Genomic DNA, 24,808 nt, shown 5'->3' on the forward strand with positions numbered 1-24,808 from the left:
TCGTCCTATAGGCCAACAAGCCAAGGGAGGTAACCTCTGATTGGCCAGGCCCTGGTCCCCGTCCCTTTTTGATTGGCCTATTATAGGCCACGGTCTTCTCTCTGGTCGGACTCTTGGACAGGGCGGGATGCGCCCCCTTCCCTGTTCAGGGATTGGGCGGCTCAGCTGCCATTCTCCAGTGATTTCTCTTCTCGCTGATTGGTCAAGCTGTCCGTCAGTCACTGTAGAGGCAGGGCTATGCGGCGTCCTGGGCTGCTGCGTTATGAGAGAGACGGAGCGGGACAAAGGACCTTGTGTCCTCTTACTTTTGGACACTGGGATTGCGCTCTCGCGTTCCTGATAGCCTATTGGTCAGTGAGGCTGTCAATCAAAACGTGGGGGGTGGGACTCTGTCAGTCAAAGATAGAATAAGCCCTCTTTTTGTCCGTTTCTGAATGGTAAAGTCCCGCCCACTCTTGTTTGTCTCTCTGATTGGTCAACCTTGCTATCACTCATAATGTGGGGCGCGTGCCTGGTGCGAACGCCCGGGTGGGTGGGGTGAGAACAAAATCCCTTCAAGTAATTGGAGGCTGTGCTGTCAATTCACCTTTCTTTCCCTCTTCGAGACGTCACTCAGAGTGTGGGGCGGGCCTGTGACCTGAACGTCGTGGAAGGGGCGGGACAAACCTTTTGATTGGCTTTGTGGCCCGTCCGTCCGACCCTCACTGTCGTTGATTGGTTTGACCTCCCGTCGATCTCATTCTGTCAGCCTCGGATTGGGTGTCGTCCGCCGAGGCGGGGCGGGGGCGCGGCGTCTGCGCGCGGGGACGCGGCGGGGAGGGACGGACCTGAAATTATTTTTATTTCTTTGTTTCCAAGGGGAGGGGGGAAGAGAAAAGCGGAAAAAAAAAAAAATCTGCCCGGCCTCGACTGGTGGCGCCGTGAGCCGGGCGGGTGCGAGCCAGCGCGGGGCCGGGAGGATGAAGCGGCGGAGCGCGGACTGCAGCAAACTCCGGCGGCCGCTAAAGCGGAACCGCATCACCGAGGGCATCTACGGCAGGTACCGGCCGGGCCCCCGCCGCCCTGCCTCGGCCGGCCCCTCGTCCCCTCCCCCTGCCGCGGGTCCTCCTACCCCGCCGTCCCTCCCCGCCCCCTCCCGCCGGGCGCCGGCTCCGCTCCGGCTGGCCCCTGCGCTGGCCCCGGCAGGACCCTTCCCCGGCCCGGCTGCCTCCGGCCCCAGCGCCGCTCGCTCGCTCCCCCTCCCCCGCCTCGGGCTCCCCATTCCCGGCCTGTCAGTGGCCGCCCCTCCCCCCGGCAGCTCGCTCCCCACCCGCCCACCCAGCGAGGGACGCGGCCTGTCAGGGCGCAGCACCCCCCCCCCCCCCCGCAGCCCGGCTCGCGGCGCCTCGCGCCCCCCTCCCCGGCCTCACCGCGGGCAGCGGGGTCCCGGCCGGCTCGGCAACCGCCGCTAGGCCGCACGCTGGGCCCGGGCGGGTCGGCTTCCCGGGGCCGAGCCCGAACGGCGCCGCCTCGCGCCCCAGCGCTGAGCCCTCCTGCCCCGTGTTTCCTGCGAGCCCCCCATCGCCTCCCTTCAGCCTCCCCACAGCCCACCATCGCCTCCCTTCAGCCTCCTCCCAGCCCTCCCCCACCACCTTCTCCTAGCCCCCGCTACTGCCTTCAGCCTCCCAGCCCCCCATCGCCGCCCTTCAGCCTCCTCCCAGTCCCCCTCCACTACCTTCCTTCAACCCCCTCCCCCCCCCACTGCCTCCTCCCTTCAGCCTCCTCCCAGTCCCCCATCCCCTCCCTTCAGCCTCTTCCCATCCCCTCCCTTCAGCCTCTTCCCATCCCCTCCCTTCAGCCTCCTCCCAGCCCCCCCACTGCCTCCTCCCAGCCATCCCCTCCCTTCAGCCTCCTCCCAGTCCCCCTCCCCTACCTTCCTTCAGCCCCCCACTGCCTCCTCCCAGCCATCGCCTCCCTTCAGCCCCCGTCTCCTCCCAGCCCTCCTCCATCGCCTCCCTTCAGCCCCCCCACCACCTCCTCCCAGCCATCATCTCCTCCCTTCAGCCTCCTCCGCCATCACCTCCCTTCAGCCTCCTCCCAGCCCTTTCCCATCACCTCCCTTCAGCCCCCAGTCTTCTCCCAGCCCTCCCCCATCGCCTCCCTTCAGCCCCCCCACTCCCCCAACTGCCTCCTCCCCCATCGCCTCTCTTCAGCCTCCTCCCACTCCTCCCCCATCACCTCCCTTCAGCCCCGCCACTGCCTCCTCCCAGCCCTCCCCCATCACCTCCCTTTAGGCCCACCCCCAGGTCTTCTCCCAGCCCTCCCCTATCACCTCCCTTTAGGCCCTCCCTGCCTCCTTTCAGGTGCAACCATCCTTCCCCCCCCCCCCGCCTTCTCCCAGCCCTCCCCTATCACCTCCCTTTAGGCCCTCCCCGCCTCCTTTCAGGTGCAACCATGCTTCCCCCCCCCCCCTCCCAGCCCTCCCCCATCGTCTCCCTCCAGCCCCCCCCCCCAGCCCTCCCCCATCGTCTCCCTCCAGGCCACCCTCACCTCCTTTCAGGAGCTCCCATACTTCCTCTCCCCCCTACTGCCTCCTCCCAGCCCTCCCCCATCGTCTCCCTTTAGCCCCGCCCCGCCTCCTTTCAGGGGCTCCCATACTTCTTCTCTCCCCCCATCTTCTCCCAGCCCTCCCCCATTGCCTCTCTTCAGGGCTGCGCCCCCACCCCTTCTCCCAGCCCTCCCCCATCACCTCCCTGCAGGGGTTCCCATACTTAGCCTCCTCCCAGCTCCCACACATGCACATTGTCTCCTCATGCCCATCTCCTTCACACATTGTCTCCTCTCAGAGCCACACTCCTCCCTTCAGGACCCCACTCTCTACTCAATTGTCCCCTTGCCTCTCATAACTCCCCCCCCACCCCCACACATAGACCCTTCTTAGAGCACCCCCAGTGCCTCCTCTCAGACATTCCCTTCCCCTCGCATTGCCTCGTCTTCCTGCTCAGGGCCTGACCCCCTTTCCCTTCCTCAACAACTGCCCGAGACCTTTACCCTCCCCTGCCCTTATTACAGACTTAGTTGGGATGCTGTTTTGTTTCTATGTAGTGGTTTTCCCCCACCCTATCCTTTTTGTATAAACCGGGGTGAGGGTGATTGGGGTGGGTGGGAGCTGCTGGCTAGGGTCCTGTTGGTGCTAATTGAAGGAAGCAACTGGGGGAAGGGGATTTGTTCAGAGTTTTTGCACTCCTTTCCCCCATATTTATCCTTCTGGACCATTACATCTGTGGTTCTCAAACTTTTGTACTGGTGAACCCTTTCACATAGCAAGCCTCTGAGTGTGACTCCCCCTTATAAATTAAACACATTTTTATATATTTAACACCATTATAAATGCTGGAGGCAAAGCGGGGTTTGGAGTGGAGGCTGACAGTTCGCAACCCCCCATGTAATAACCTCATGACCCCCTGAGGGGTCCTGCCCCCCAGTTTGAGAACACCTGCATTACATGGTGTAGTGAGGGGTTTAGTATAATGTGCATATTTCGGGGGGCTGTCCGGGTCAAAACTAACAATTGGGTAGAGTTGTCCACGTACCTCAAACAGAGCAGAATAATGTGACTTCAAGAGGTGTAATGTTGTAGATAACTTTCCATAGTGGTTTGACAGCATGAATTTGCATGAGTGGCATTGTGGATGCAAGTTTTGGCGGACGGCAGCATCTAACACGTTAGCAAGGTTAAGGAGTTATTGTTTTTCTGTAGGGTATAAAACCTCGGCTAGACAGAAGTGAAATTGACATATCACTTACTATGATGATCTTAGACTCAGAGAAGTTTATAGGACTTAGAAAGAAGCATTTTGAAGAGTAAATTGGCTTACTTTAATCTGAATTAGTGCAAATTGTTTTCTTTAAAGGGACTGTCAATTTAAAAACATAATTCTATATAAAATCTTATAAGAAACACCTAAGTTTAGTGTACCTGAAAAAGGTGAGAGGAATACTTGTTTCTTTTTCAGTTTATTTATTTTGTGCTTTTGACAAGCTTTTATAGTCAGTTTCACTGTTTCTCCTGTTTGTGTGGGGATTTTTTAACAACAGAGGAGATGGACATTTTTAAAATATAAGAAGGTATGATTGGGTAAATAAAAAAAAAAATGGTAGCAGCCTCAGGTGCAGTCCATGAAACTGACTTAACTCATTTTAAAAATTTTTTACTAGATTACAAGTTCATGTGTCCCTTTTAAACTCGTAGAGTTTTTTGGTGATAAACATGAGTCATACATTAAAACTAGAGTAAGAAAATCTCAGATCGAGAGACCTGTTGACGGTGCTTTACTGTAAACAGTAACATATTTTGGCTTGTGTTCATTAGTGTGTGTGTGTGCTAGAAATATGATTTTTACAGAGAGAAAGGTGAATAGGTAGAATGGGTTTCCCCTTGAGGTAGAGTCAAGTACTACCAATATATTTGGGCAAAAACTGAATGACCATAGAATTTGGTTAGAGTATTAGATATTTTGGTGCTTGGGAGTAACTGATGGACACTCTCTCTTTTGAGGGTGAGGGGATTGTCAGGAGGTATTTTTTGCACATGATACTTCCCCCTTCCTCCCTGGTAAGGGTGTATTTGCCCTCCTTTGTCATAACCCTAATATACTAAAGAGCTGTGTCTGCACAGAACTTTTTTATTAACATTTTTATTAAAATTGTGGAGCTGCACCACTAGTAGAAAAGATTGGAACGTTTTTCATATGAAGTCATGTGTCATTACTGCTCAGAGTAAATCTAGATGACTTGGTGGTAAAAAAATGCCAGCAGCTGCCAGCACCTTGTCCACGTTAGAACTTCTGGCTGTGGAGCTGAAACAGTGAGAAACTCTAAGAAACAAGACTTGCTAGACAAATAAAGGTAGATAATTTGGTCAAGAACAGTTCTGAATATGCTTGCATTCCGTATAATGGCATGAGTCTTAACTTGTTAAACAAATAGCACTAGTTTTATTTTAAACTTTAACTTTAAATAATAATTCATTTGTAAAGATGGAAATTACAAGAATATCTGTACTACTTAGATGGCAAAAGGCACCTGACTTTTATGTGGTGTGAAATAACTGCATGGAACTGAGGTGTTCCATATATGATACACATCAAAAAACCATAGAACGTCTTTTTGAACAGCTGTTTTGTAAAAACATGTTTTAATCTTAAGAGTATTTTAAAGAGCACAGTTAATTTAAGTTATACTTTATTTGCATATTAAACTTGGTAGCTTCCTTAAGTGGACAAGACACTGTCAACTAAAGCCCTAAACAATTAGGAGAAAACAACATTTTTGAGCTAGTGAGAGAGGGATGTCAAATTCAGGTACACAGCAATTATACAGTTCTTGACTAAGAGAGAAAATGATCGTCTTGAAACACTTATTGTTGAAAATCATGAGCTGTGATAATATCTCATTTCTATTTATAGTTCAGTTGCAGTCTGTATGTGCAGTAGGTTGAAGATCTGAGCAAATGTGCATAATATCAACATTAGCTTTACAAAAGGGAACCAATTCAAAGTGAACTCTGATATCATGAAATTCCCACAGAGTTTTGCTTCACTTCAATATGCAAATTGTGATTATTCTGGTTATAGTGACCCTCTGCTTAAAAGAAAGTTGTTCTGTGAGAAATAGCGTCACTATAAAAAGGTTCCTTTGTATTTCTATATTTGGCTGATATCTGAAATCCCTTATCTATAAATCTTATGTACAAATAATATACTGGCACTTGTTTGCTAGTTTAAGAATTTCTTAAACAAATTTTTCAGAAAAATATAGATTTGTCACTGCTTACTTCATTGGATTCTTTTGATCCATTCTCTGTTTAGTCTCTTGTTCATGTCAAATTGACTGAAAATCTAAGGACAATGTTAAATGTAGTAGAATAACAAAATACTTTATTAATTGTTTCAGAGTGTCTATTCTTGAGCAAAATACCATTTGGAAGTTACAAAGTAATTTCATCTTCTGTTTATAGATAATATTTAGGGAGCACCGTCTATTGGAAAATAGTTTATATATAGGCAGACCCTTCTAGAATCCTACGATCAGTTGCTTTTAAACAGAGAATCAACATTATATACCTTCTCTTACATCGGAACAGATTTGGGGGGCAGGGAGGTGGGATGGAATATTGGGTGGGTGGTTGCTTTTTTAAAAGAATCATACACAACTATGCTAGCTGTAGGTGTATCTCCAATACAGAGGATCACATTTCTTGTAATAATTGTTTCTCGTGGAATTCTTTGTTTTACACTTAGTGGTTTCATTTCATATTTCAGACAGCTTCAAAGTACTATTCCAGGAAGAATAGTAGGCTAAGCTAGTGTGGAGGATTTGCTGCTTTGGTAACCTAATCAGCAAGAAGTGCTTTATATGGAATGTTCTTTCCTTTTTCCTCATCCCTTCTCTTGTCTCCCTTCCCTCTTACCATTTTCACTCATAGTTCAGTATATCCTGATATTATGTAAGTAGTCTCTGATGTGACTTGACAGAGTTCTTAAACTTTCAAGATTGGTAAGCAATATCTGTGACCCGCCTAAAAAATGGCAATAATCATTTTATAATATCCGGATGATAACTTAATAGGTTTTAGAGTAGCAGCCGTGTTAGTCTGTATCCGCAAGAAGAAAAGGAGGACTTGTGGCACCTTAGAGACTAACAAATTTATTTGAGCGTAAGCTTTCGTGAGCTACAGCTCACTTCATCGGATGCATGCATGCATTTGTTAGTCTCTAAGGTGCCACAAGTACCCCTTTTCTTAATAGGTTTTGTGTTTGGTGAAATGGAGCCCCCAAAGCTGATAGGTGAAACAAACAGACCATTGAATACATCCTGACTCTATTGAAAACAAAAAACCTCCATAACGCAATGTTGTCTCCTCGATTTTGTACAGCAACCAAGTGTCATTTATAAGACTCCTGCTCACCTAAGTGCTCAAAGCAGCGATTTTGGTAACGTGAAGTTTACCCTTGTATGCAAAGAGAACATACTCACACAAAGGAAGAAGAGGGGCCATTCTTGTTCAAAAGGCAAATTGTTGCTTTTAATCTATGTATGACTATGTCTACACCATTTCAGCAACCCAAGATTTTGCAAAATTAATGAATTTAGTAATTGTTGCATACTACGAATATTTCTCCATTTGGCTCCTGTTCATGGTTTAACCTCTCTGAGCTCATTGGCAAGACCCCTTACTGTGTTCACACTTAAGTTCCCCTTAAAGACACACTTCTGCCCTGCTGCCTATGCAGAATCTAATTGACTTTTATTAAGAATCTCTATTTGTTTCTCCCCTTCCACTAACCACTGTCTGTATCTGGTAGACTGAGTTCTTTGAGACAGGACTCTGTCTTCTTGGTGGTTTGGAATGTGCCTTACACTATTATTAATATTTTAATTTGTTATACCAGTGGCATCTGAAGGCTCCCAACCAGGGTCAGGATCCCTTGGTGCTAGACATTACCAAAAACAAACAATGATAGCCTATGGTTATTCTTGGATTTGGCGGCTGAACACTAATAATAATATCTAATTGTTAAATATCTGGGATGAAATTGGAGAAGAGAAAACTAAAATTAAGTAATGGTCAAATGGAAAGGACTGTAAGCTAGTTTTGAGGAGATGGGTACAATGGTCCCTATGTTTGTTTTTATAAAGATATTCAGATAAACCCAACCTTTATTATAACACTCAGACAGGTATTAGATTTCAATATGAAATTTAATCTGGAATGCATTTGAATTTTTGTTAAAAATTTAACATGAAATTATACTATTTATCCTTCCAAATTTCTGAAGAGGACATGGTGGTTAGTACTTAAACTTCCTGAAATTTAGGCACGTATAAGGTACTCATTGGAAGCTGTATAGTTTAGTGAGTACATGCTAGACAGTTGGAACAATTAAAATTTGGTGATTCTCTCATCTCTCTGCAGTGACTGTTTCTCAGTTTTACAGATGTTGTGGAGCCCCACGATCAATATATTTTCGGCAACAGAAAAGGAATTTATTTCTGCATAAATACCTTGTAGAACAGACCCTCAGAATTGTCTAATCGTAATTTACATGTGAAAATGTGAACTTCCTGTCTCATTGACTGAATACTATGTTTGCACACTAACACTTGTGCAATATTCTTTTACTTAACTAATTAGTTTAAATGTTTAAGGCCTTTAAAATATGGAATTAGTGATGTGTAACTGTACTGCATACAGTGCTTTTTCTATTGTTCATTCCATACATTAAATCAGCTATTTGTGCCTCAGGCCTTCAAGAAAGGGCCATTAAACTCTCAGTCTTTGAGCTGGTCTCCTCTTGTTTTTTTCCCTCTCTGCAATTTTCAGCAGTTGCTCTCCTGCTTCTTCCTTTCTACTGTCCTTTCTTTTCCTTTTTTTCCCCATTTACTCTGGTTCTTCATGTCCGATTTGAAGCTACTTCGGGCCATGATTAAGTGCTGTGTAGCATGGTATGCTGGCACAGTTGCTGGCAGCTTTGTGCTTGTGTACTGCAACGGAAGCTTCAGATGCCAATGGTGCAATCTCACAGTTTAAAATGATCATTGCTTCTGAAGTATTGTGATAATCTGGACAGGCTAAAACTCTATCAGTACTATGTGCAAATGTGATAGTTCTGTGCTGTATTGCAGGATTTACTGTACATTTGAAAAGAACTTCACTACAATTTAAGCATACTGTGTTCCCCTAAATCTTCTGGTCAACTTTCTAGAGAAGCACTTGCTCTTTTATTTTTCTATGAAATACAGTCAAAAGTCTGCATTTCCATTTTTTAATTACCTATTCCCTATTTCACAATCTTTCTTGAATGGATCAGGTCTTTTACCCTTTGTACCGCACATATATTAAAATCTTCTTTATTAATCAAAGTACTCATTGCAATTTGACACTAACTCTTTTTACCTCTCAAGTTTTTTTTCCTGTTAGCTTGCTGTTTCTTGGTTTTTAGTAGTCCTCCCAAGCCTCATTCTTTCTTGATCTGTTTAAAATCTTTCAGCTTTATTGCTGATACTGCTCATTATATCCCTACTTAATCATGTTGATGCTTGATGCCAGTTTTATAGCTGGTTAAGATTTGAGATGAATTCCAAATGTACTCTACAACTGGTTTAACTTCCTCTTCAGCTGACTTTCCTTATATATCGTGGAATTCCAAACAACTTTCCCTAAAGCATTTTGTATACATTCAGTGTTGGCTTTTTTTAATACCATATATTGCCCTCAATCACAGGCTTTTCCCTGGGCTGCCAGCCACAAGAATGTTTAGGAGGATGTGTATATGTCTGAAATCTTCAAGTGGGTAGTGAGAGCGCCACATGTGAAGAGGGGACAATATGTGCCTCTGATTGTCCAATACTTTTGTGCTGCTTTTCTTGGTGGTATGATCACTTTTTGATAAAATATTCACTATATTCTGTGTTCTGCCTAACTTCTAATTTGGCTTATATCCAAGTGTTAAGCCTTTGACTATGCTGGCAGCTCAATAAACTGTAAGGAAAAATGGTACGTTCTAACTCAAGGAATATGGTCTCATTTTAGGCTTTTTTTAATACATAAAGATTCTTCCCAATGATGATTTAATCTGGCACTTTTTAATAATCATCCTTTAACAGGAAAAACATTTCCTGCTCACCCTTCTCAAACTGCCCTGGAGGTCTGTAACAAGCCAACAGGACTACCTTTTTTGACCTTAACTTAAATCCAGATCTCAAATACAATTGGGCTTAAATTTAAATGTTCTACTATGTCATCCCCAATATTACAGGTAATATTGTTTCCCTCTGCATATGTGTCTCATTCTGCACACATTACAGTTCCTCTACCTGCTTTACTTTTACCTGTTCTGTACTTTGATATTTTCAGCTAAGTTATTTTGTGGGTCTGAGTGTGTCTATTTTTCCAATAATATCATACTCATTGCTGAATGCGTGCCTCCAGTTCAGCCATCGTATAACATTTGCTTCCAGAATTTCTGTAAAAGAGATGTAATTTTCCATTTCATCTTCCCTTACTCTCATTCTTCTTATACACAGATTTTCTCCATCTGATGCACTGATTTAGTACCAGAGCAGATCCCTCTCTGGATTCTTCAAATATCTCTTCCGTATTGTAAAACATTTTCCTTACAGATTGCCATATTAGCCTCATTCTGTTTACTTCATGCCATTTATATGTATTCTGTCCTGTATTCTTGTTTACCTGCTGTTCTCCTTATACGCATCTTGTCCCTCCCCATTCTGTATCCCTTCTCTCACCAAATCACCTTTGCACATATAAAGCGTCTTTTTCATCTGAGAATCTCCATTCATATTTTCTAACTATGCAAAGTATTTTGGCTAGACTCGGCTAGACAGGCTTGAGATCTTGCTGACTGACTCTGTGATCTCTGTAGTAATTCTGCATAGGTGCTGCACTTCACCTCTCTGAAGCCTACCTCTGCATTTGGCACTTTGCCAGTTTCAAGATGCCTTCCAGTCCATTGTGATGTGTGAGTCAGACTGCAAAATGAAACATGCCATCAATTCTGGTAAGATTCACTTTGCCGCCTTGGGGACTCACAGATCATGAAGGAATAGAGTGGACCAGTGTAGCTTGCTATTGCTTTGGATTTTGTGTGCACTGCAGATTGTAATATAGTTCTCACCAATTATTTTGGACATTTTTTTACCTTGCAGCACCCACACAATGCAGTGGTGTAGAATAGTCAGGAGAAAATGAAGAATGAGCAAATAAGGGAGCAGCTCTGGCACTTAGGTTAATTCTTCTGAATTTTTTCCTTTCGAAAATCTAAAGGGAGAGAGACAATTAATGTGGGGTTTGGAGTAAAACTGCATGTTCATTGTATGAGTATACTAGTAATCAACCTTTTTATTGGGTTTGCTATACTGGATCAAGTCACTGGTCCTTTATGGTCAACACTTCCATCTTTTGTCTTTACCCCCTCCGGCCTTCCATTGTATAATTAGACCGTATGTCACTTTTATAGGGAAAGCCCTGCTCTTGTCAGTTCGTGGGCAGATCGCTGATTTCAGCTTTTTGTACGATGTAACAGACCAGAAAATTGAATATCTAAAATGCAGGGTAATTATCGACAACCAATTTGAGCATGAGAGTTCTTAATATAGAAGAGAAAAACCAACTTGGGGAATTAAAATGGGTGCAGGGTGATGCATTTGAGTCTAAGGTTAGAGAGCATTTTTCTGTGTGATAAATATCTGTAAGCGAGGATACTGACACAGCAGCTATCAAATTGGAGAGACGTGTGGATGTGCTTAGAAAGATCAATGAATATGAGAGGGTCATAGATAATAAATGGCTGATGCTAGACACCAAAGGAATACCAGCTGTTTGACTTGCAGGATGTGCATATTGGAGGTGAGGCACAGTAGGGATAGTGACTAAAACAGTGAGAAAATGTAAAGAAGAATAGTGTCCAGAAAATATCAGAGCTTGAAGAGTACAAACGTTAAGGCAGTAGAGGGAAATAGTACAAAGCCAAGGAAAGGAAAAGAGCAATTGAGAAATATTGTTAATAACACCATAATGGAATAGTATTTTTGCATTTTTGTCATAAAGCTAACAGAATTGTGATTCGCCTACCAGAACAAGAGGTCATAGCATATTTTTTTCTAATATAGCTTAATTTTACATGTACATCCATGGCTATTTGAGACATTTAAAGTATACGGGCACACCAGCATAGGGGAGAGCACTGTTTGTCTACTTAGCCCCTCTGATTTGGGTGATAAAAACTGTTAAGTAGACAATACAATTTGTCAGGAATAGCAAACATAGGTACACCATATCTGGGTGGAACAAGGGCATGCAAGGGTTCAGGTACTCTCTTTTTACTCCTAAGGATCACTACCATCTGGCCTACTAACTGGAAGAAATCACCAGTGTCAAAAACAGGATTAATTTTCTGTCACTCTTTAAAACCCCCAGGTAGGATCATCAGAATGTGCATGTATGCCTCTAATGTATATTGTGTGTGTGTCATGCATATTTAGAATATATTGTACAATGATACTTCTGCTTTCAAAGGCAGGTATTTCTTGAGGCCCATACAAGTGTATAGCATCCCCTTTTTAAAAGAATAACCCTTTTGCATTCCAGTCTTATTTGATGAAGCTCTTAATTATCTTGAGTCCCTTGGAACAACAATATACATCTGAAAAAACAGACTTTTTAATATTGGTGTGAGCAACCTTATTGTATATGTTACATTGTTAAGAGATCCTCTTAAAAAGATGGGGAAAGTCAGCATGACTTTCAAGAGTTAAATGAGTTTTAATGGCTGTAGTCCAAAGCTCTGCATCAGAAAGAGTTTTAACTCAGAGACACTAAATAATTAGTAGATTTGCATTACATTTGGCAAAACTAATTTGTTAGAGAACATGTCCATTATTATGGACTTCAGCTGCTGAAAAGTGCGCACTGTTTCAAATGTCTTTTGTTTCCCAAACAGTGCTATGATGGGGCAGTCAGGTACATTTGGATTGGCAATGGATATTTTTGTATGTCATTCTCTTTCTTGACTGAAAAATTAAAGTATCTAGGAATGGAATTCTCAAATAACACACCTAACCTGAGCAATTACGCTTGTGTCCACCCTGCACGTTCAGGTCACCCCCCACCCCCCCTTAGCCTAACCCCAAGTGCAGTGCATGCCTTCCACAGCTGTTTTTTCCAGCCTAGTAGCTATAATAGCATCTGCATGAGGGTTCCTGGCTGTTGGATCTGCTTAAGTGCAAATCCAGTGATGTATTCAGAACTGCCATGGATGGTATCTGCTTCCCTGGCACATAAAGTTTAGAGGTTCTACTACAAAACCACAACACCTGTCTCCCCTCATACCTGAGTATTGCAGAGGTTCTGTGTCATGGAGGGTCTTTGTACAGGTCCTGTGTCAAAGGCTGAATTTAACCCCAAAAGAATACAACATAGTGTACAGCCAAAACCCACCTTACCAGATACTTTTTTAAAAGAAAAAAGTTGAAGTTATGAGATTTTTTACAGTCATGCTGCTGCTCTGCTATCCTCTGAGGGTATTATTTGAGTGCAATGCTATTAGCAATGCTGCAGTCACCTAAGAAATGTTAATCTCCTAGGTTAATGCCCTAGCATTTCTGATTACTTTATTAGGATCATTTTATAGTTGTATTTAAAATGTATGGAAATATTTTCATTCTGTTGTGTAAACACTTCAACCATAGATACAGGAAAATGTTTTTGAAATTGCTTTTAAAATATTGTTTTTACAGTAAAAAGTTGCATTGCAAATTGACTTAGTCCAGGGATAGACAATGTTTCGGGTCATGAAGCTTCTTACCTCATTGCCTATTAGATTTCTTATATATCTTGTTTATAAATCTCTTGTTAATTCATTTGAATGGGACTAGTCGCAGTGAGTAAGAGTTGCAGAACTGGGCCTTTAGTAGGTAATCCAATAACATATTAGGTGAGAAGGGAATATCCACAGTTCCTCTGCTCTCCAAGGACAGTGGAGTGAAACAGAAAAGACCATGAGGATTCAAAAATGTCACTTTCGCATCCCACATAGTAATTTGATTTAACCATATGAACCCAACCATTACAAGAAATTAAGGTGGAGGAAGTATGGTGTTTTCCTAGTCTTAAATCTTGGAATCTGACCTAATTGTAGAGGTAAATTGTATGATGCATCACAGGAATGCACAATGTACCTATCCATGCCTGACACCTTTCACTTTAGCTCAGAAGTGGGCAAACTTTTGGGCCTGAGGGCCACATCTGGACATGGAAATTGTATGGCAGGCCATACATGCTCACAAAATTAACAATTCAGAGATATTCAAATAAAACATATGTAATAAAGATACATTTTAGTGGAAATAAACATAAAACCTTACTTACTATTATAAATATACCTTCATAACAATGTATTACAATAATTAAACCAAATTAGCCCCCTTTCCACACTTGGATGTTTCAGAGTGTGAGGTCCGTTTGGGTTACGCAGCTGGAGTAACATGCATGCCCTCACGCCCATCACGCAGGTCCTGAACACGCGGGAGTGCCAGGTGGAGCGGGGCAAGCCCCCAACCCTGCTTCCCGGCGAGAGCGCCGGAGCAGGGCAATGGAGCTCGAGGGCCAGATTAAAAGGTCTGATGGGTTGGATGTGGCCCACGGGCTGCAGTTTGCCCACCCCTGCTTTAACTCAGATGGACCCCATGGTGTACAAAGGGAATATTCCTCTTTTAACTTGCACTAACTTACTACTGGAGTATCTTCACGCTCATTCATAGTGCAGAGAATCCATCTCTTCATTCATATAAAAGGGGATGAATTACGTAATGTATTTCTTTGTATAGTACCAGCTGACTACTAGGCACTTTACAGACAAGTGTGCGTGTATGGGTGTGGGAATCTGATTACTGCATACCTGTGTGCAAGCTTGCATTTCCTACTGACACCACTATAATCACTTCCAAAATACTTTAGCATTTTTGTTGTGGTTAGTAGATTAAAAAGAAAGTGCCACTCTTCCTCCACACCACAGTCATTCCATGGCTGCATACATCTGAAACTTCAGCGTTGCTATTTAAAGAATTACTGAAATGGTTACAGGTTGTAGGTTTCTGAGATGCACAGAGGGTTGTCTTGTTTAAAATCGTTGCTAATAGAGGCTCTCCAGGGCATCATCATCTTTGATGTACATAGCAAAAAGATGGGCAATGGCTCAGTAATTAGCCCAGTAAAAACTGTAGGTGGTGCACTTGTGGCACCTTAGAGACTAACAAATTTATTTGAGCATAAACTTTCGTGAGCTACAGCTCACTTCATCGGACACATGCATCCGATGAAGTGAGCTGTAGCGCTCAAAAGCTTATGCTCAAATAAATTTGTTAGTCTCTAAGGTGCCACAAGTATTCCTTTTTTTTTTTTTTTTGGCGGATACAGACTAACATGGCTGCTACTCTGAAACCTGTAGATGGTGCCTTGCTCTAGAAAAGAATAGTTCTCAGAGACTTGGTAAGCAATAATGGCTTCTCTTTCTGTGATGATTTGCTTCATCACCCTGAGATAAGAACATTGTTGAATTTTAATGAAATGGAATGAAGTGATCTACCTGATAAGCAACAAGCTCAGTAATTTCCACCACTAGCTCTTCAGGGCTAACCGGTATTCAGTTGCTTGTAACCCACTGCTTATGTGTAAATTTGTTCTTCACAGAAGCGTTCTTCTCTATCTTTTATCAAGACTTATGTAACTTCCCAGATAATATGAATGACTATGCACAGTACAGAAACTTGAGACAGACAGTCCTACACAACATCGCACGTGTGTTAATTCTTGGCTGTTTCTCAGTAGACATCCCAGGGCAAAGTCCCATTGAGCTTGCTGACAGTGTGATACAGAGAAAGTGACTGCTTGAGGATATCATGGTAGAGCAGCTCTCTGTTTGTATAAATATACATAAAATAAATAATTTTTTTAAACAACTTATTATACAAGTTAACATAATGCAGTAAGAGGTCATATTTTGAGGTAATGAAGCAAGATAATGGAGCTCTGATTTTCATTGCCTCTGGTACTCTTCACCTTTCCTTCTGCCAGCTTCATTGATGTAGCAGAACATATTAATTAATGTGGTAACACTTGTAAGAATGACCTAAATAAGCACTTGAGAGACCACTCAGTGTTTGTCTCAATATTTTGAGACCTGTATTGTCCAGTGGTTAAAGTGTTGGACTGAGAGTCAGGAAATATGGTTTCTTTTTCTGGCTCTTTCAAAGCCTGTGTGATTGTGCCTCCATATTCCCATTTTTTAAATGGACATCTTTACTGTAAAGAGTATTATGAAAAACAATACTTTGGCAGTTTGAAATTGCAACAGAATTCCTTATTGGTTGCCTGTCTTTAATTTGTATGATGCCATGTGAGTTCTAAGTTGTTAACATTGTAACCGTGTGTGCACACATGAGAGAAAGAGAGGACCAAACTTCTGCAGCACTTTCTTGGGGAAAACACAGAAAACTACATGTCCTTTGCAAGCAAATATGAGAGAGAGAAATAGAAAAAATGTGGAGCCTTTCAGCCATGACAACATTCATTTGAATGATAACCAGCTGCGTACAGAACTTCACTTTTATTAAAAAAAAAAATGATAGAGTGGTAAAGAGAGAGGTTGGCCTAAAGCATTTTGTAACAGCAATAAAAGTTTCCTTTTCCATCACTTTGTAAAAACAAAAATTCAAAAGCATTTTTTGTAATTTTAAAGATTCCATTAGCCCAGGCCAGCTTGTGTTTGAACAAACCTCTATTTTGTGTTATAGGTGATCAGTCTCATTACAGGAAAACCATTATAAGAAAAAAGCATATGGTACATTTCTTTTGATCAGAACAAAATGTTCTCTTGTTGGCATCCCACTCTTCACCAGAAGTGTTGAAATTAATATCAGTTGTCTTTTTTCTTTACAGTACGTTTCTGTACCTGAAATTCCTGGTGGTGTGGGCACTAGTATTGCTGGCAGACTTTGTCCTGGAGTTCAGATTTGAATATCTGTGGCCCTTTTGGCTTTTCATCCGGAGCGTTTACGATTCGTTCAGATACCAGGGTTTGGTAAGTATAAAAGAAACTGATTTTTCTGGTTCTGATAGCAAATACCCTGTAACAGTGGAGGAGTTCTAGGTCTCATAGCAATGGAAAAGTTCCATGAACCCTCATACAACCAACTCAGCATGTGTTTACTGATCATTGCTCTTGAGAGAAACAGTGGTCTAGCAGGGAGGGCACTAGCATAAGACTTCAGAGACCTGGGTTCAAGTTCCTTCTTTGCCACAGACTTTGTATTTTGCCTTGGGCAAATCATTTAGCCTCTCTGTGCCTCAGTTTCCCATCGGTACAATGGGAATAATAGTGCTTTCCTACCACACAGGGGTGTTGCGAGTATAAATGCATTATAAAGATGGTGAGGCCCTCCGGTACCATGGCAATGGGGCCATGTAAGTACCAAAAAAATAAACTGTTGTTATCCTCTTGTCTTTTAAGAAGCTCAGTCTATTGGGAATAGCTTTTAGGTCCTGGTAGTAGATTGAAAGTTAGCTTTGTGTTAAAATGATATTTAGATTGAATGTGTGGCTAGTCTTTTGTTTTGTACTTTCTGTGTGTGTCTGTCTGTCTGTCTCTCTCCTCCCTATCCACTACTTGAAAAGTCGCAGGCCTTGTAATTGTGCTGCAATGCCTCAAGTTGATTCCTTTGTTATAGGAAACTGGCAGCCCTTTAAAAATTGAAAATAAATAGTGAAATCTAAATTCTGTGTTTAAATAATCTGTGATGTTCCTTACATGTGTAAGGAACGTGGTGTTTAAAAATATGGGCTAGGGTTTTACAAGATGCCTTAGGGAGTTAAGTGCCCAGCTCTAATGAATTCCAATGAAATTTGGGCTCTAACTCCCTGGGAAATCCCAGTCATGGCTCCTAACTTGACACTGTCCCTTTAAGTTAAATTGGCTCAAAATCCACATTTTACTTTACTTGACCTTCCCTAACAGGAAAAGGATAACAATATGTAGGATTTTAATCACAATTATTAAAAATAAGTAATAGCCATCCACTAATATTAACTCATAGTTGAAAGTAAGGGAAATAATTATAAAGTATAATTTGTTTTTATGTGAACAAAAGTTATAAAGGTTGGTGGGTTTTTTTACTGAGGATTATATATTTTAAAAGTAGCTGAAAACTATTCTTTTAATGCAAATTGTTACTCAACACTGGTTAATCTTTATCTCAAAAACCTTAGGAGTATATTTCACCTTTTTAAATGCCCACAGCACCTGTTAAAGGGGCAGTTATGCCCATGGGAAGAGAATATATTCCTTTAAATTATAATTTGGTATTTATAAATCACTTAATGGCTTTAACATTTTTATTTCCCAAAGTGCTAACAAGGGTTTTTGCTGGTTCATGTGAGAAACAAAATCTTGCTGGCCTTTCAGTTGTAGTCAAATAACTGCACACCTCAACTATAATGAGGCATGAAGTCAAAAGCCAAGTGTCTCCAGCACCTCAGAATAGGAATGATCTCTCAATTCTGAGCTCCAGAACCTGGGAAGCATCATACCATATTAGACTAGTGGTCCATCTAGGCCAGTGTCCTATCTAGCAGTGGAAACAAGGAAAGTTTTTTCAGAATTGCTGTCAGTGATTTAGCTTATATGCTGAAGCATCAAGATTTATATCCTTATATATTTTTATCCCATTAATATAATCTGGATGTTCTCATCCGTTTACATACCTAATCCTTTTTTGTAAGTGTGGTATCACAAAATGGCACTGTTGACATCAAGAGGATAATATAGTAAAGCCAAGGCCTGTCAACAGCACAGTTGAAGTCCTACTTGCAGCTGTGTTCACACACACTGATTTTGTTTGAAGACCTGCTGGCAGAGTGGATCGGACGTACACAGTTCTGAGTTGTGTGCTGTTTGTCACATAAATTTATCAGTTAGAACCTTCATTAGCCAATCAGATTGCTCTGTCCCACGTTATAAATAGTAGTAACCTTTTAATGTTGAAATAACCCGGATGTCATCTACGCTGTACTTCATATTTAGCATATAAAGCAGTAGTTTTCTCTGGATTATAATTGAACCATTAAGATGCTTTCTTTTTTCCCTTTTCTCAGGCCTTTTCAGTATTTTTTGTTTGTGTAGCATTCACATCAAATATAATATGTCTGCTCTTCATACCAATACAATGGCTATTTTTTGCTGCCAGCACGTATGTATGGGTACAGTATGTCTGGCACACAGGTAGGTCAACATTCTTTTAGTTACAACTTATTAGTTAAATATAAATCTTACCATTGCATTGCAAAATTCAGAAATATAGTTTCTGTGATTTATTAAACTTATTTTTTCAGCTAGAGTTGTGCCTTCCATTTATTTCACAGATCTGTTTTGTGTCCCTTTTTTATGGGAATGAATTAATTTAGTTTCAAAATAACCTTAACCCAGTGACTTGTGTTTGAGATTTCTTTGTATGCACTTTTTTTTGTAAATAGTAAGACACCTTAACTAGTGGCATGAAAAGTGTATCTAGAGGAGTCCCCAGAACAGCAAAAGCTAGCTCTGAATGCCTGACCTTGCTGCATAACTGTTTTAACTCAAGAAATTTGGAGCACTAATAAAAAACAAACAAACTGGAGTTTAGTGAAACAATACTAGCACTGTTCTTGCTATTTGGATTAGAGCTGTTTAACTGAGAGATTAATGATGAAGCAAATGTTGGTTGTTTCCCCCCCTTCACTGGTAAAAATAAAATGCTTACCAGAACATGCTGTGTACCTTTTTATTTAAAAGATTACTTTAGCTAGCATCATGGATATTTGCAGGTTAAAGCACTTGTCACAATAACTATTTTTATTGCAAGGGCAGTGTTGCTGACTCCAAGCGATTAAAAAAGAGTCAGACTGCAAAAAATCATGATTGGTTTAAAAATCCTCTGAATATTTTAAAAATACATTTTGGGGGGATTTATTTGGCTTCTAAGCCTTTAGGGTGCACTCTAAAGTTTTCAAAATTTTCTCTACAACCATGAGGGCTAGAAACTTTTTTTAATGAAAGAGGAGATTCTCACCTAATTACATACAGTACCTCAAAAAGCTGGGGCTTTAAGAAAAACACCAAATAGCACAAGATGTCAGAAAATCACAAGAGTTAGCAACACTGCAGTGATCATTTCTCAGCCCACCGGTGGAGGCAGCATCTTGCCAACAATTTTAATCATTTGTAATAATAGCATGTGGGAGCCCAGTGGAAGAAACTGAGAACCAGTTGCTGCCCATTTTTAATTATGTTTTAAACAATCCTAAAATAACTCTAGGATTTAAAAAATATTTAAAATGATTGCCCAAAGTTTTTCTCGTTAAATGATGTCCCTTTTCAGGAAGATGGTTGCCTCTGCCAGTAGACTTGGGAACCCTAAAGCAGTAACTTAAAGGATAGCGTGAGCTTTCCCTATTGAGATCATTTAAAATGTTCCAAGAGTTGCATGGAATTAATTCATAAAACACTTGCAAAGTCAATAGCGGTTCTGTGGTTAAATCCAAATTCTTACTGGTGATTGCTGAGTCAGACTGTCCATCAAATATTGCTGTATTCAGCATGTCTGGATAACCCTAAAGTAGTGGCTCTTCCCTGTGGAAATCTAGCTGGAACTCTCTTCCCATTTAGCAGTTGTGGGCAGGGGGGATGGTGACAACTCCCCTGGAAGTTCATGACCTCCAGGTTGAGAATCCATGCTCTAAAGTTGCATCCATGTAGATGGAAAGCTGTGTAGTAAACTACTGCTGGATAATATGGATGGTTGACAAAGAACAAAGCGTATTTAAGGTAACAGATTACAATTTAAATTGGCCTATAGTATAATCGCTATATATCAGATTAATAACATTTACAAGTGGCAAATTCTGTTTTCTTCTGGCCAAGGAAAGTTATCTCCCTCACTTTGTATGACTCCTAATTGCACTAATGAAAGAGTAAAATGTGAGAGTAGTGCAGAAAAAAGTCATCATGGGCTCCCAAATGCTCAGCCAGTCTAAAATGTGAGTCAAGGAAACTGCTGCCTGCATTTGGGGAAGCAGCTTGGTCTATTGGGTAACCAGTGTTCTGCTTACCCACTCATGTCTTCTCAGCGACCAAATTTGCTCACATGTATTATTTTAGCCATATTTACATCAGGTACTAAGAGGTACCTAAATGGGTATTCAGTCTAATTTAATAACCTTGATACGAAGATCATAAAGTATAACATGGCCCCAAAGTTCTGCAGTGTTTCTCATTTGGGCTCACTCATATTGTAGGGGTTTGGGCAAAGGTATCTCATCAGATATGTCTTTCTGTTTTATTTTTCTGAGATACCTAACATTTGAGTCTAGATGATAAAGCAGAGCTTTAGAGCTAAAATCTTAATTAAAACATCTTTTTAGTTTTTTGTTTTGCAAGAGCTAGTCTTTATTTAATTCCATATTTACATCTGGCTTGACTAACTTCCTTTTGTTTGAATCTTCTAAAAGAAAAACTTAAAAGTACTGGCTGTCTTTAATGTATTGCTGATGCTTGCATTCCTCTTTTCTCCATAGAGAGGGGTGTGTGTTTGCCAACAGTATCGCTGTGGATACTTTTTGTTTATATTGAAGCAGCAATTAGATTTAAAGATCTCAAAAACTTTCATGTAGACCTTTGTCGTCCTTTTGCTGCACACTGGTAAGTGTTCCTTCCCTTCTCTTATTTGTAATGAATTTTTATATAACTGCACAATATTAATAAAACTAGCTAAATGTTACAGCCAAAATTACCATCAAGAGGAAAAAACTATCAAGCACATTAACGACACAGAGATGAAGTACAGATGACATAAAAGGCAATAAAAATAGAGAATAAGCAGATGCAGGAAATAAACAGAGGACTGGATTCACTCTAGGACTTAGACACCTAACTGTCACTTTCGGCACCTGAATCTCAGAATCAGGTCCCACTGGGATTCACAAAGACCCTGCTCAGCTGCCACTCAACCTTGTAGGCACCTAAACTTGCTCAGCACCTAATTTTTTTCCAGTGAAAGCTCCCTAGGCAACTGACGGTTTCCTTCTCTCAGTATGTGCACTGCAGCCCCTCTCCAAGCATCAGGATGCCTAAGCCGCAGTGTAGTGCCTGAACCAGGGCAAGGTAGGCATTTGGCTGTCTAACTTGTCGATGTGGCCCAATCCAGTAGGTGTGCTCAGGTGAGAGAAGAAAGGGAGGGGAGACAGCAGAAGAAGATCCTTCTCTTAGTAGTAAACTTGGTGCCATCGTACAAATTCATGGTAAAATTTATCACCATTAACTGTCATTAAATATTTTAGACATAAAGTGAGATGAAACTTTATCCAGATGCAACAAACACATTTGGAGACAGTTTGCTTGTGAGATGGAGAGAATTACAATATTACAAAGAGATCTATACCATTTCTTGAAACTTTTTCATAAACATACTGTTAAGGTTCCTTCCCCACTCTGAACTCTAGGGTACAGATGTGGGGACCTACATGAAAGACCCCCTAAGCTTATTCTTACCAGCTTAGGTTAAAAACTTCCCCAATGTACAAACTTTGCCTTGTCCTTGAACCGTAAGCTGTCACCACCAAGCGTTTTAAACAAAGACCTGGGAAAGAGCCCACTTGGAGATGTCTTCCCTGAAAATATCCCCCGAAGCCCTACACCCCCTTTCCTGGGGAAGGCTTGATACGAATCCTCACCAATTTGTACAGGTGAGCACAGACCCAAACCCTTGGATCTTAAGAACAATGACAAATCAATCAGGTTCTTAAAAGAAGAATTTTAATTAAAGAAAAGGTAAAAGAATCACCTCTGTAAAATCAGGATGGTAAATACCTTACAGGGTAATCCGATTCAAAACATAGTGAATCCCTCTAGGCAAAACCTTAAGTTACAAAAAGACACAAAAACAGGAATATACATTCCATCCCACACATCTTATTTTACCAGCCATTAAACAAAAGGAAATCTAACGCATTTCTAGCTAGATTACTTACTAACTTAACAGGAGTTGTAAGGCTGCATTCCTGATCTGTTCCTGGCAAAAGCATCACACAGACAGACAAACCCTTTGTTCCCTCCCCCGCTTCAGATTTGAAAGTATCTTGTCCCCTCATTCGTCATTTTGGGTCAGGTGCCAGCAAGGTTATCTTAGCTTCTTAACCCTTTACAGGTGAAAGGGTTTTGCTTCTGGCCAGGAGGGATTTTATAGCACTGTATACAGAAAGGTGGTTACCCTTCCCTTTATATTTGACACATACAATATACATATTTACAGAAAGAGCATATTGGAAAAATTTGTACAGAAATTTTAGCTTGATGTGGGCAAAAGTTTATTGGTGTTACTTGGTTAATTAATACATTTTTCCCTTTGTGAATATCCTGAAGTATCTTTGTGCACAAATAAGGTCTTCAGCTTCTTCCAGGAACAAGGAAGTAAATTTAAATTAAACCAAATTAAGGCCCCTTTAATTCAGAATGAGTTTCCACACACAGATTTAATGCAGTTTAATCTACTTTAAATTCACACCTTTAGTTAATTTGGATTAATTTTCCTGAGTGTCCCCATGAAGACAAGCCCTAACTATATATTGTCCACACTCTGCAATAAATTTCAGGGATGCTGGAACAAGGGGCCCATGGTCCCATCACTTTTTGCCAGCCATAAGGGCGAGCAACAGGTGTTAGGGGGCAGAGAGGAGCGAGCAGGGGGCAGGGCCTCGGGAGGAAGGGGCAGCATGGGGGTGGGGGCCATGATTCAGGTGCTGGTGGCCCCCCCTCTCCCCATGCGCACACACTTTTAGGGAGCTTCCACCACTCCTGGGTTACAGAAGCTCTTGAGAGGTTTTTTTGCCTTGTAAATTGGATTAAAACATTCCAGCATGTCATCAGAGTTTTAGAACTGTAGCTACAGGTAGCTTTACAGTGTCACAAAAGAAACATTAGCAAAGATAACATCAGATATTTATGCAAATAATCTTTGCATCTGGCAGTATGTTTGCAACTCAAATTTATTTACATAGTGTGTCATTACTAAACAGAAAATAAAAATATTGTATAATGGTTAACAGTTACCTGCTGCAACTGAATTTGTTTCTGATCTAGGACACCTGAAGCATGTAAAAAGCTGAGTTCCTAGTGAATGTATGTTTAATCCTAGAAAGTCATCAGTGCCATATCATTGCTGGTAGCTGTATTTTAGGGTCTGTTAAGTACTTATATTGGGATAAATAAACTGATCGGAAGCCTAAAACAAATATTGTAAATCCTATAAATATAAAAACTTGCATGAATCTAGTTTATCAGCCTTGATCAGCAGAGTTATACTTTCTGGAAGCAGAGCTATAGATACGGGCATGCCTCTACGCGTTCTTCAAGACCTCTGTTTGGCAGATTATTAGCCTAAATCAATTTAATATGGTTTTATTTGCTAGCAGGTTTCTTTTTTTGCTAGTGGATGAGACTTCTTTCCATTCTCAAATTAAAATAAACACATTTGACATACTCTTATCAAGGGACAGTTTCCCACAGGTTAAGTGTGCTTGTTAGCACAATTAATGGCATGATCTGCTAGCATTCTGTATTGCTCAAATTCCTGTTAGCTAATAACAATATTTAGGTCTTACAGGCTTTACCCCCAAGGATATGTAAGTAGTAGTATCCCCATTTTACTGATGTGTGCACTGAAGCGTGAAATAATTTGCCAAAGCCCATATATAAAGTAAGTGGAGAGCTAGGTTTAGAAATCTGAAGTTCCTGGCTCATAGCCCCAGGCTCAATTCTATAGACCATGTTGTCTCTGTTATCTCCTTAAGTGATGTATGTTGCCCAGTCTGACAGTTAAAAGCTGCCTTTGCTTACCAAAATAAATAAGTCGCTACATCTTTAATGATGAATATCAGTATGACAAAAGACCTTTTACCACTGTAGACCATGTCTTTTATAACCAGATATATTTATAGCATGCTGTCCATCTTATTAACTTGGTAATATGGTCTTCTTTCTAGTATTGGCTATCCTGTTGTGACTTTGGGCTTTGGCTTCAAAAGTTATGTCAGCTACAAAATGCGATTAAGAAAACAAAAAGAAGTGCAGAAAGAGAATGAATTTTACATGCAGCTTCTCCAGCAAGCTCTCCCCCCAGAGCAACAGATGCTACAAAGGCAAGAGAGAGAGGCAGAGGAAGG

At 41.3% G+C, this 24,808-nt stretch overlaps 1 protein-coding gene across 1 annotated transcript in view; it reads left to right on the forward strand.

Annotated features, from left to right (window-relative positions):
- Window positions 1-754: 754 nt before the first annotated feature.
- MACO1 (macoilin 1) overlaps window positions 755-24,808 on the forward strand; it is a 52,897-nt gene continuing 28,843 nt past the window's right edge. The window contains exons 1-5 of the mRNA XM_037881653.2: window positions 755-1,039; window positions 16,499-16,640; window positions 18,710-18,836; window positions 21,167-21,290; window positions 24,629-24,807. Coding sequence (XP_037737581.1) covers window positions 960-1,039; window positions 16,499-16,640; window positions 18,710-18,836; window positions 21,167-21,290; window positions 24,629-24,807 — 652 coding nt within the window. The 5' untranslated portion in view covers window positions 755-959. The remainder of the gene's footprint in view (window positions 1,040-16,498; window positions 16,641-18,709; window positions 18,837-21,166; window positions 21,291-24,628; window position 24,808) is intronic.

This window comes from Chelonia mydas, chromosome 19 (genome assembly GCF_015237465.2).
Source record: "Chelonia mydas isolate rCheMyd1 chromosome 19, rCheMyd1.pri.v2, whole genome shotgun sequence".
Classification (NCBI taxonomy): Eukaryota; Metazoa; Chordata; order Testudines; family Cheloniidae; genus Chelonia; species Chelonia mydas.